Raw genomic sequence first — 12,783 nt, forward strand, 5'->3', positions numbered from 1 at the left:
CTTGGGCTTTTGAGCATTTACTATTTTCCCCTCCTGAGGTTTGCTGTGCTCTTTTTCACAGCAGGTTTGACAAAGTTAAGATATCCACTCGTCGTGTTCGTAAAAGATCCAGACTTGTCTGCTTGTTTGTTTTGGTGTCCAGCTACGAGCATATTTCCTCAAGGCAAAAAAAAAAAAAAAGAGCATGGCAGATTGAAAAACAATGCAATAAGACACAAAACAAGTTCAGTGACTTAATTATGTACATTTATACACATGCGACAATATAGTATGGCGGCGAGTGACCTGTGAGAGGGAGATGGGGAAAGAATTTAGCACAGAAGAAAATTGAACACCCGCTCTCCATGCCTCATTAACCACATCTTACAGAATGGATTTGCATAGACATAAAAGACAATCCATCCTTTTGCCCACGTTAAGGGAGAACTGAACTCGAAAGCAACCGGTGTGCATCTTTTAAGCCTGACGAGCCTTAATACTGTATGGCTGTAGATTCTTTGACATCACGCCCAATCTACATTCGTGGACATCACGCGCGTTTCACCTTCCAACAAGAGCAACGCACTGGGTTGGAGTCATTGTATAAGGAGAGCAGCTTGCTTGTTCAGTTTCTTCTGCGCCGAGACAAATAGGGATTTACTATTGGATTTGGGAGGAACTTTGGGCATTAGGGTGGGTTGGGGGCATTTCTGTTATCGTGACTGCTTGAAAGATAAACATTTTCAGCATTAGAACAGGACACACAATGAAGTCATTAAGAAAGGCTTGCACAATGCTACTACCACTGTGCTGAATCTGCACCAAACAAATGGTTTTCAACACTATTAGGCTGGATGCTTCACAAAGTTGTTGTCGTTGTTTTTTTATGTCAAACGCACAATTTTGATTTGCGTCGTGGCAGCGCGAAGAAAAGAAAACCGAATCTAACAAAATCAAATCATCATACAAAAAATCAGATCCGTCTTTTTAAAACTGTAGGGTTAATCGAAAGATGGGAAATACCCGTCCGTCAATGTGAATCCGGTGTCGTCCAATGGTGTGCATACTCACATCACATCTGTCCGAAGAAAATAACAAGAAAAAATACTGGCTGTTGCGCTACAACGCCAGCATGGATGAAAACTGCTGCATTGGAGAAGTGTGAAGAATAAATAAGCAAAAATAATGGCAAACGACAGTCACTAGCGTAAGGTGGAAGTCATGTCCGATTTTCTTTCGGCTGGCTTGCTGTTGACCGGAGTACCTCCCTCCGTCCACAGTTGAAGACTACAAAATCAATGCATTTTTGAATTCCTGCAGGGTCTTTAAGTATTGAGGGTAAATCATTCCAAGAGTGATTTTTTGACACTGATCCTGCTTGCATTAACATTTTTTGACAACATGCATTTACACGCAAAAGAGGATGCACGCTAAACATTCATCAAATCAAATGACACAGTTTTCCTTCCTTCCTTCCTTCCATCCTTCCTTCCTTCCTTCCTTCCTTCCTTCCTTCCTTCCTTCCTTCCTTCCTTCCTTCCTTCCTTCCTTCCTTCCTTCCTTCCTTCCTTCCTTCCTTCCTTCCTTTCACATGCCTGTATATTCAGAGCAGATGAGCAAAATCCATTTTAACAGCTCATAAAGCTCCATCCATCAGGCACTAAGAGCTTTAGGCTGAACACTCCGCCTATATACAGTCACTTAGTCTAAACACCTCGTTGCATGTGTGCGAGGGCGCTCACCTGCACACTCCTTACATTCTAATCCCAGCCAAGATACATAGTCATTAGAGGATATCAAATTTGCTCTTCTGGCTCGTCAGACGCCTGCAACAGATTGATCAATCTAGCATGCATTCCATAGTCCTCACAAATGTTTTCAAATGACTTTTTCTGTGGGGGCGGAAGATGATGCAGTGCTTTGCCATGGCAAAATGAAAGATAGAAAGACAAGTTTGTGCATGTCAATTGCGTAAGCCCTCCTTCGTACACAGTCCTCACTAAAAATGCCAAGGGTGTGTCTTTAAGGGTGAACCGTGCCGGCCGGGCTGTGTCCATCTCAAAAACCCAGAGGGGAATTTGTTTGGAGCCCGTCCGTGCATGGGATCGCTTTTAGCAAACACGGGAAGGGCAATCCGCCGGCTGTGGTTTCACTTGTCATCCAACAAGATGGAGGAGTCGAAAAATGGTGTGTGTGTGTGTGTGTGTGTGTGTGCGTGTGTGTGTGCGTGTGTGTGTGTGCGTGTGTGTGCGTGTGTGCGCGTGTGTGAGTGTGTGCGTGCGTGCATGTGTGCGTGCATGTGTGCGTGCGTGTGTGTTGGATGTAAAAGTTACTCTGCACTTTCTTGTAGCTGACATCAGAATAGGGTCCACTGTGAGCAGAGTGCAGCGAGGAGCAGCGCGAGGCCGCAAGGTCCCGGCCAGCAGATTGACGGGGAGCCTCCGATCACCCGTACCGAAGGGGGCTTGGCTGGGTTCTGCTTTGAAGCGTCCAACCCAGGCCCGTTGGATCCAACTTCACCGGAGCCTTTTGCGTGTACTGTCAAATCAAAACCACAGAAGATATTCATCATTTGAGAGTTCGGGACCATATCGTCCTCATTCTTGGGTACCGTGCCCATCGCAGCCACCGATACCTAAGGCGGAGACACTGAGCGTGTTGTTTGGTTATCGCGTCGAATGAATTTGACATCAAAAGTACAAGAGGCCTCGGTATTCAGTATCGAGGGGGAACTCAAAAAGTAAATACTCGTGCTGGGCTGGCATGGGTCTGAAAAAAAAACAAAAAACGATCAATCACTTGACTAACAGGTTCTTCAGTCAACAAGAAAAGACTGCTTCATCACAAACATCTAAAGAGGCTGAGCAAACATTGCATAAGCCTATGAATAGGGAGGGAAGTATATCAAGGAGTGCCGATCCCAAATGGAGGAGGGGGGGGGGGGGGGGGACAAGTCATGACTGGATGAAAGATTGCAGTGCATTATGTCAACTGTTAAAAGATCTGTAATCTGCCACTGGTGCAAAATGAGGTCACGTTTTCTGCTGATCCCACTCAATGCCAACCAGACAAATCTCTCAAGATGGATGCAATTGCGGAATAAATGGACTGCTGGCGGGCTGGCTGGCGTCACAAGAATACAGCTGTGACATCTCCAAAGCCCGCAGTTTCAAGTTGACCGTGAAGAGACAGAAGCAACGCACCTTATTTGGACAAATGATGTCTTTTTCCATATCTCCACACCTCTGTTGTGCATGTGTGATGAGGGCTAGGCCGTCTCAAAAGAGTGTGAATTGTTTCCAGCATACGTTGTTTTTATTGTCCCGGCTGACAATAGACAAAGACACCCTTCATTCCAAATCTGATAGCGCTGATTGTGTTGGCTGGAACTGGGCTGCATCTCACATGGGAAGGTCATACATGCACCACACAAAACGCTATATCACGGCATGTTAACCAGCTGGCTCATTATGGAGACAATTGCTGCCAAAAGAAGCAATTACCTTGCAGACAACCACGCTGCCAACCGGTTGAAGTGATTATTTGCGAACACAGGCCGCACCAAAGCTTTGTGAACTTTAACACAAATTGGAAGCAATATCATTTAGCTCAGAGTGGGCAAGCCAATGCTAACTAAACCGCTCAAGACCAATTCTTACTAACAGCTGTGAAAAGTGTACAAAGTACTTGGTGCTATTCACACCAGAGGGAGAGAGAGAGAGTGAGATGATGCGATCCGGCACGTTGACACATCACAAGTGCGACAATTTGTCGATTGTTCTTTCGACCAATCGGTGAACTGCCGTGTATTTTAGCGAAGCTAATTATTCCCCCCAAAAATGGACTGTTATGTCATTAGTGATTAGACTAGATGGATGATTAATTAAGTTGACACCTGCAGCAATGTAAAATCAAGAAGTGTATCCGAGCAATTAAGTCCCTTCAAATATGCAAAGGTGTAAAGACAAACATGAAGGAGGCCAGGTGGATAATGGGATGTGATGTTAGCGTAATGACACAATGTTAGCAGATTGAGTCATGCTTCATAGAGCTGGCTCAGAGGATAATGATGAAAATACGGGGAGGGAAAGGATGGAAAAGCAGGCAATGATGGAGATGGTTAGGAGAGGAAAAACAGTATGTTTGGTTTCTAAGCAGCAGGTTGAATAGCCATCATCAAGGCAGATGGAATCCATCAATTCAAGGGTGTGCCATGGCACGCATATTTGTGAGATGTCGCACAATTCACAGACTGGGACAATGAATAAGGAGGCTTTGGTACACTACTGAAACATGACAAAAGTAACCCAGAGATGGAAGGAAGGAAGGAAGGAAGGAAGGAAGGAAGGAAGGAAGGAAGGAAGGAAGGAAGGAAGGAAGGAAGGAAGGAAGGAAGGAAGGAAGGAAGGAAGGAAGGAAGGAAGGAAGGAAGGAAGGAAGGAAGGAAGGAAGGAAGGAAGGAAGGAAGGAAGGAAGGAGCAAAAAGGTGTTGCTATGACTACGTAGGTGAAGCAGAAAGTGAGAAGGATGTAGCGTAGTGTAAGGGAGGAGAAAAAGGAGGATGCCAAAAAGGTGAGTAGTGGGATAGACAACACAAAGATGTCTACCAAGAACTTCTGGGGGGTAAAATTATTGTGTGATAACCCAGAAACTCTCCTCCATCTGATGCTTCCATAGTATGCAAAGAGTTTGATGTCCTTGTATTATTAAGCTATTGAAGAAGTACTAAAATGTGCAAAGAGACCAATGTGTTTGCTAGTAGGTCTATTTACGGCAGTTGTTCAAGGCTCACGGCGCTCTCCCTCGGTTGAACAATAGCCGAGGAATGGCGTTACTACTCGGCAGCTTAGAGAGTGCAGCTGCTCCGAGCTGAACACTTGCAGCCATAAAAACACACATATAGCAGCATCGGCCGAGGTATTTCTTTTGGCTTCATCGCCCATTTCACATCTGCTTCAAACTTGTTGATGTTGAACTTCAACTACAAGTGTATTAAGAGTGCAGAGCCGACATCAGATTTACTCCAACTCCTGCTCTTGAAATTTGTGCCAACATATTGGGCAGGAATCTGTCAGACTTGCACATGACGTTGTAGTCATCAACATCTCGACTCAAAAGAAAAACAACCTATTTGAGAGGGCCCATTTATGATAAGGTGGCATAAACCTATTTGACTCAGCCGGATTTCATTGCATGTGCGACAGGTTTCATCCTGAAAGTTTGGAGGTTTGATTGATAGCACACTGTGGGAATGTTGCTGGATGACAATAACTTTGCTCCACCTCCCTCATACTCCACATATTCGGTTCACTCCCTCTGCTGACCTTGAAGGTCTTCTCCCTCCGCTGGGCTTGATGGGAAACGGATGTAAACGGCAGAGGCAAAGGAGTTTGTGCTTCTTGCTCTTGGACAAGGTCATTGCGTCTGCCTTATAGCGATGTCGCATTAAGACGAAAGACGTTTGACACGGTCGGACCAATTGAAAAAGCAGATTGGTGAAAGTGAGCTGGAAGACAAACGTACGGATGGAGATTCGCTATATGGTCAACTTTATTTGGCTATTACTTGAAAATGTCATCAACTGTGCACTGAATCCTTATATGGTATGGAACTAAATTTATGCAGGGTGTCCGACTATCTCTTCTGCTCAGCCGTTACAATGTGTGACCTTTCTGAAATGTTGGCCTCTCTGTTTCGGCTAAAGAAAGAGAAAAAAAAAAAAAAAAAGCCGAGCGGTGTAAGGTTTCTGGCCTCCTTTTAAGTGGATGCGCGTCTTGAAGTTGGAGCTCTGGGCGAGACTCGCCAATCTATAACGGAATGTCAAGGCAGGCCATTTTGATTGAAGCGGTTGGTTTACGTACACTGGACACAGGGCAGACTATCAATGTGAAGGTTGAAAGTTCCTTACTCATCAAAAAAGACTTTTTTCTCAAAAGGTATTGCTCACATTTGCAATCATATTGGTGCCAGTTAATGTGCTGTAGTTTTCCGCTCTGTTCATTTGACTGGAAACTATTTTACTGATCACTGGCAAGACTGGAAGTTTGACACAAACCGAGGGGGACTAGTCTGTTATCTGCTAGACGAAAAGGACAGGATTAGTTTTTCCATTTTTGAGGTATGTAGCCCAGCATAAGACTGGTGGGCCCACGGGGCCACTCAAGGGGCAGAAAGGGGCCAGCGATGGGGCACACGTCCAAGCTAGCAGCTAACCTAGCAACAAGCATCGCTGCACAGCAACTCCAGAGCAGGGGTCGTTGCGACGGAATCTGCTCAGTGCCATACTCGAGCATTGGACTCTTTGGCAGGATTAGGATTTACTCCCTTAAGCAAACACAGTTACGCATAGAGAAACAAATAGCAAAGGAGGCCCCGGGGGGAACGACGACTGTGGCCTCCACCATGGTCCGCAGTCAATACAACCGATTCTTAAAATGGAGAAAACCAGTAAAAAGGCAAGAGAAATGGGTTGGAACATTACACTTCCAGTATATTGCATCCTCCAAACTGTGACAGAAAAAGACTTTGCATTCCCCTCCAGAGGACCTACTTCAATGATATGACAAGAATCCACACGTCACACTCTTGCCCATTCAAACACCATATGCCTAAGTGCTTTGGCAGGTGCTAGTTTGTCCTTTCAGACAGACATGCGTGAAGGATACCGCTATAAACTCCCTCTGCTTTAGCGATAGTCTCGATAGTCATTAGGGTGCTGCCTGCTCAGTAATACACCGCAAGAGCCTCCCGCACTGAGGTGAGAAGGTGCAAATGGTGTGAAGTCCTCGTGTGACGAGTCTCCGATGAATTCAACTGATTTAAGTTATTTCTGTTCTCATCTTCAAAGTGTTTGTAAATCGCAAGGGTTGGGGGGGGGGGAAAGTTGGGCTGTGATGTTATAAATGTTTTATTTTGAGGGGGTGAGTTGCCTGCTTTGATGTAATCTCTTGCATATCAGAGTTTTCAAATCCAATCTCCAAGCAGCTTCCATATGAGATTTTGGAGGACTTTGGAGTGAATCTATCACCCAACATTGATTCCATGTTGTCAAGTCAAGTCAAGTTTATTTGTATAGCCCTAAAGTCTCAAAGGGCTTCACATAGACAATCAATTGACAATTATTCTCAAAGCATCCCCCGATCTTGTTGTTGACTCGACTAAAAACCCCACTTACATGAATGTACATGAATATTAAAGAATGACTAACGTGCGTTGACCGGTCAGGTCTCACCTACCCAGCAGGCAGGTAGGCAGGCAGGCCTGAAAGTCCACCCAGGTTGATCTCGAATTGCAGCATGATTTACAGATTTAATAATAAGGCTTTAATGACCTTTCAATCGTTTCATGAAGGGACTGCAGCATTACTTGAACGCAAACCTATTCAGGATACAAGTCAATGCATCAAGTCAATACTTAACTTGGCTCATGGCTGCCGCATTGCATGAATCAACCACGCATGCGGTCCTAATGTGAAAAGAATTCAAATATCCATTCAGGGCAATTCTGAGTTGCAAAGAAACAAGTTGACTTCCAAAGACAATTCCACCTTTAGGGGAAATTCAAGAGTCCTAGCGCGTTTTCACTCATCCTCACTCACCTGGTCTGTATTGAAGTCAAACAGGCTGAGACAAGGTTCAGGTTCATCCTTCTACTGTGTTTTTCCAATATCATTGGAATGTCGTTTGCTTGCTTATGCTTTTATTTGTTCAGTATTATGTTACAACAGTAACAAAGGCTTGTGTGGAGCTTGGGCTGTGCTGTGCTGTGCTCTAGAGGCCGACTGAGGTTGCTGGTGCTTCGGCTTTCTCAATCCAAAAGCCCTGCAGCCAATTCAAAGTGTGGGCACGAACTACTCATTCACTCCCATTGACGTCAAAGATATGAACTGGGCTAGCAGTGAAGGAGTTGAGGAAACTCGCACCCTCACTGAGTAGCTGCATCTGGTCAAGTCTCGGAGGAGAAAATCGTCGACAGTTGAAAACTTTCGTCTATGCCTGACAAGTGGCAAAGTGTATCGGGGCGTAACGTCAGAGAATTAGCCAGACAATCCAATTCAATCCACTAAAGTCACACACGTCGCGTTTATGAGTCTCGAAAGCAAGCTAACCATCTTCCAAATGTAACCTACTTGGAAACTTCCTCTCGTAATGCAAAAATATTCTTGCTAAATGAGCCCACTACCTTCTGAGCGCTTCTTGTTACTACGCCATAAAGTTCCAAAGAAGCATTCCAAATCCTGACTCCTTGGTATCAATTTCACAAATGTAACTCTTAACACTTCCTTTGCTTTATTACCTGTTGCCACTGAGATTCTTGGTGAGGCCAGAGCAGAGTCCCCAAGGAGTGCTGCAGGGGCTCAATCATAAAGGCTTCACTGACACTGCTTAGAAAGGAAATGATGATGCTGGCTAATGAGAACCATTATGCTTTGATGACTGTGCACCGAGGGAGCCCTTCCAGATAAAATCCTCTCTCACTGCCATAAAACCACAGGGCAGAGTGTGTCGAGCCACGACGAGAGAGGGGGGGGGGGAACCACTGCAAGGCAAGATGGAAGATGACATAAAAACAATGGAGGTGGCTAGCCGGGCAAAAACCTGGATAGATAGAGTCATTACGGCAAGATATAGCAGGGAGTGCAAACAGGAGATTTGGAGATCTGACCTAAGTCAACTATCCCTCCCATATCCACCTGCGGACCAGACCCTCGCCCTCTTCCTGTCTTCTTGAAGCTTGCTCTAGCCCGGAGCATCAACTCTTGGGCCCTTAAGCTCCACATGAAAGGTTAAGGGAAATGGCAATGGTAACAGTCATATTCATATCAGGCAATACATCTGCTGGCCAGCTGACTCCTAAGCACAGCAGTCCCAAAGGGTTTGGCTCAGTCGGACCCGGTGGCTCAGGAGTCAGCCGGTGACGGCACGGGTTCCAAACCCCAGTGATGAGTAATGAGCTAACACAAATAAATTGTGAGTAGAAAAGGCAGGCCAAAGAACTACAGAAGACGAGCTCATGGTAAGCGCAAGGGTGAGGAAAGCTACGGTGGGTTCGCTGATTTATTCTCCCGGCTGTGGCCGTGACAGCTCTTACTTAATGTGCAGGCCTTGCCACATAAAGTACACTAACATGTCTCCAGGCGGGAGAAGCATCATGCAATGTGACTGACTGTACATGCAAATTGGGAAAGTAAAAACAATGGCATTTTGCCTTTCAAACTTTTAGAGACTGTTTGTATTGGCGTAGAATTGTTGGAATACAAAGAGGCAAAGGGATGCATTTAGTCTTGCTCGTGTTTGTATTGCACTTAACAAGAGCTGCTTGGGGTCATAATGTGTTTGTATCCATTTATTTCAGCCTGAACACATCAAATATTGGACTTGTCCAGAAAAAGGAATGATTTCATATACCCATCGTATCATTTATCTATTTATTTCAATCTATTTAATTCTGTCGTCATTATTCATCAATTCATTTCAAAGGGAAACAGATATTGAGTCACAAGCGTGTGTATATATATATATATATATATATATATATATATATATATATATATATATATATATATATATAGCATTAGCCTGTGAAGTGCAACTGATTACGTTCAACGCATGTCTAGCATAAGCAGCTGGCAAATATGTGACAAATCCACACGCTTAGAATGCAGGAGGTCCAACAATGTGCTGCCCATCTTCTCAGTGAGACTTGCAGCATTTCTATCACATCTAAGTGATAAAGGAGACAGTGAGTCTGCTCTCTGGAGATTAGTCATGTTCATTAGTTTGCTAATGAAGTAAGTCTCTCTTGCCAGAACAATGGGCAGACATGCCCCCTTTCAATATGGACCTCGAGAGTTTGTCACAGCAAACAGATGGAAAGGAAAAATGACTCTACAATCCCTCCCAAAAAATAAATGACCCCAAACTTTTCTAAAAACTAAATGAAGGAACGTTTGAATATGTCTTCAACTTTGCAAACCCTTTGTAAGATTTTGCAAGACGGATAACACTGATGATATATAAAGACTTGACTTTGAGGTGAACTATTACCAAGCCTACATTTTTAGTTTTCATTTTTGAGTCATCAACAAAAAAATTTTCTCCAAATCGCATTTTATAAAAGAACCTGTAAACGTTGGCTCAATGTTTTACTGGCAAAAGGGTTTTTTGCGTCAATCTCACACGGTGGGTGGCTCGGATTGATTCTAAGAAAGGCCAGTGTGTTTTAGCCACATGGCAACAATGTGGAACTGGCGCTGATTGTTCAAAAGTGACATGCTAAAACTATTGCCACTTTGGTCATCAAAGACATTTCTTTGGTGAGGAAATTCACAAGAATTTGATGACACTGATTTTGAAATGAGATTTACTTCTCTGCTCGTCGTCTCTGATCTTACTCGTTAGTGTGGTAGAAAAGAAAGGCAACGCAAGCCCGAACAACACCACGCCTCATTTCATGTTCATCCAAAAGACTTGTTGTGTCAAGTTGTGAAGGCACTCCTGGGAGGCAGGTGCTTTTTGTTGAGACATCAGGGTGTGTTTTTGACACAGAAGTCCATGCAAATGCTTGCAAATGCTTGCGAGTTACTCACAGGTTGCGTCTTGACCGTCTCCCGAGGCTTGACATCCGTCTTCGTCATCACAATCGGCGCCGCTGCCCTCCGTCTCGCCGCTGCCCAGCTCCTCCCAGGCCTCCATCTGGCCCAGATTTGGGAATCTCTCTTGGGTCTCCTGGATGACAAAGGGTTTGTTAGGCAGTGGAAGTGCAATGTCACTTGGACACAAAAATGAGCAATAATCCAGGATTCCCACAGCAATTGATTTCCTATTGCTGGGAATTGCATAGCGTCATGAAATAAGCATCACATTATTTATTGGAAAGGTTTATGAGTGAATATGATACAGTCAACCCCTTGGGTCGCACCATTTGGTGGACAGTTATTATCCCTATTTTACTTTTAACATTGGCTGTCATTTCACCATCGACCACTGGATGACGGCACCCTTATTTCGGTGAAGATGTGTAGTGCATTTGGAACGAAATAGTGTCAAAAATGAGTTCAACCTAGCCTCGTTTTTGTGGAAAATGTCATCGACTGCCATCCTGCTTTGTACACCTACAGGGAATGACAGCTACGGAATTATTATCATTGATGAATATTACGGGATGTTGAACGTTTGTTGGACGATTTGTTTACCGCAAGCACGATAAGGGATCGACCGTTAGACTGCGTGTGCGTTATTTTTGCCTTACTATCTATCCATTGCTGTTTCTTTCTCAATATACGTATGTGGTTATGTATTCTTTGAAATGCGTGTTTAAAGACCGCCATTTTGAGAAAGCAGGGGGAAAAAAAGACATTTCGCTTAATCTTAAGCAGGCAGTGCAGGCTGTAAGATATGAAAAGAGCTGCCTGCCCTGCCCTGCCCGAGAAATATTGAGCAGTACAGCTGCCAACAATGTGCCACGAGCAGTGAAGCAGTGTTGAAAAGTAACCATGGAATGAATGGTTTAACAACAAGATGAACAAATCAAAGGCGTGACATGTTTTGGGTATATTTCATTTAGGCTACACAATACAACAGTTAATAAGAGTGTGATACCACAAGTTGACACCGCGTCAAAACATAGGAAAATGTGTGAAACTGAGGAACAAGTTATTTGACCCCCAAAAAAAACGTATTGAGCAATCACTCGTCTGTGCATCGGGAGGTAATAGAGGCAGGATTTATTTCAAAGAAGGCTTGCACTATTGCGCCTTTGTGTATTCAGATCAGATACATTGCATTCTAAGTTCTGCAGCTGCATCTGTCAAATTGGGAAGAAAAAATAGCTTGGTTTCTATCAGAGGTGTCAAAACTAATCCATGAATCGATTTGTTTCGAGACACTTTTCAACTTAAGGTCCGAATCTTCTGATTTCGGGCTCTCAAAAGTAATCATTCTTTGAATTTGCTTCGTGAAAGCAATCATTTATCCTTTGTTTTGGATCAAAATAGGACATTTGCAAACATCTCATTTGACTTTGGAAAAGTAGAATCCTTCCTGTGTGATACTGCTTAACTATTGTCGGGTTGTTGTTTTATCACTAAACGATACCAGACAAGCATAAATCATTGCTTCATAAACAGTATTTGGGGAAATGTGTTTTTTAATACACTAAGGCAGGTACAATTGTCTCGGATTATTTGATGAATAGTCGATTCCAAGAATATTTGATCACGACGGCCCTAGTTTGCACGTGCGAGTCGTTCCCATTTTTTTTTGGGCCACACGAAATGAAATGAATCACGACTCATTACAGCCTAAGCAATTTCCATTTCTCTTTCGAGTTTTGCCTCTCCCGGCATGGGGACAAACTAATGGGACCACCTGCGGCCCCATCTTTCTACCCGGCACTCTGTTTCATCACTGCACGTCAGACAAGAAGCTCTCCCGACACAACAACAAAGGCATCTTTTTTTTCTACAAGGTTGGAAAGGATCACCAATGTTGGATGTGAAAGCGGAAGACAACAAACAGCTTGGCTTAGCATGAGAACGCTGGCTGGCGAGGTTAGCGTTACTTTTAGTTTGAAGCGGCGCCACTTGGTGCCACTCAAAGCACATGACAGGAAAGTTGATTCTTTTTATTTAGTCCACATTTGAACTTAACGGACGGCCTCGTTTCCTGCTTCTACCTACTCTGAGGCAGCGATGCGATACGCTCAACCAGAAGACACCGTGACCTTTGTAAAAATTGATAGGTTGCATTAATCAGGACATTGTGGAGCCAACAGAAGATGGAGTGTGATAAGAAAACTGTTTGG

General features: G+C 44.0%; 1 protein-coding gene across 3 annotated transcripts in view; it reads right to left on the reverse strand.

Annotated features, from left to right (window-relative positions):
• The window catches only part of gpc5c (glypican 5c), a 57,926-nt gene continuing 45,143 nt past the window's right edge, over nt 1-12,783 (reverse strand). For all 3 annotated transcript variants that reach the window (XM_085930980.1, XM_085930979.1, XM_085930981.1), the window contains 2 exons: nt 10,568-10,706; nt 1-2,517 (listed from right to left, as the gene is read on the reverse strand). In XM_085930980.1, the coding sequence (XP_085787106.1) occupies nt 2,336-2,517; nt 10,568-10,706 (321 nt within the window). In that variant the 3' untranslated portion in view covers nt 1-2,335. The remainder of the gene's footprint in view (nt 2,518-10,567; nt 10,707-12,783) is intronic.

This window comes from Syngnathus leptorhynchus, chromosome 14 (assembly GCF_054491065.1).
Source record: "Syngnathus leptorhynchus isolate UIUO chromosome 14, UIUO_Slep, whole genome shotgun sequence".
NCBI lineage: Eukaryota > Metazoa > Chordata > Actinopteri > Syngnathiformes > Syngnathidae > Syngnathus > Syngnathus leptorhynchus.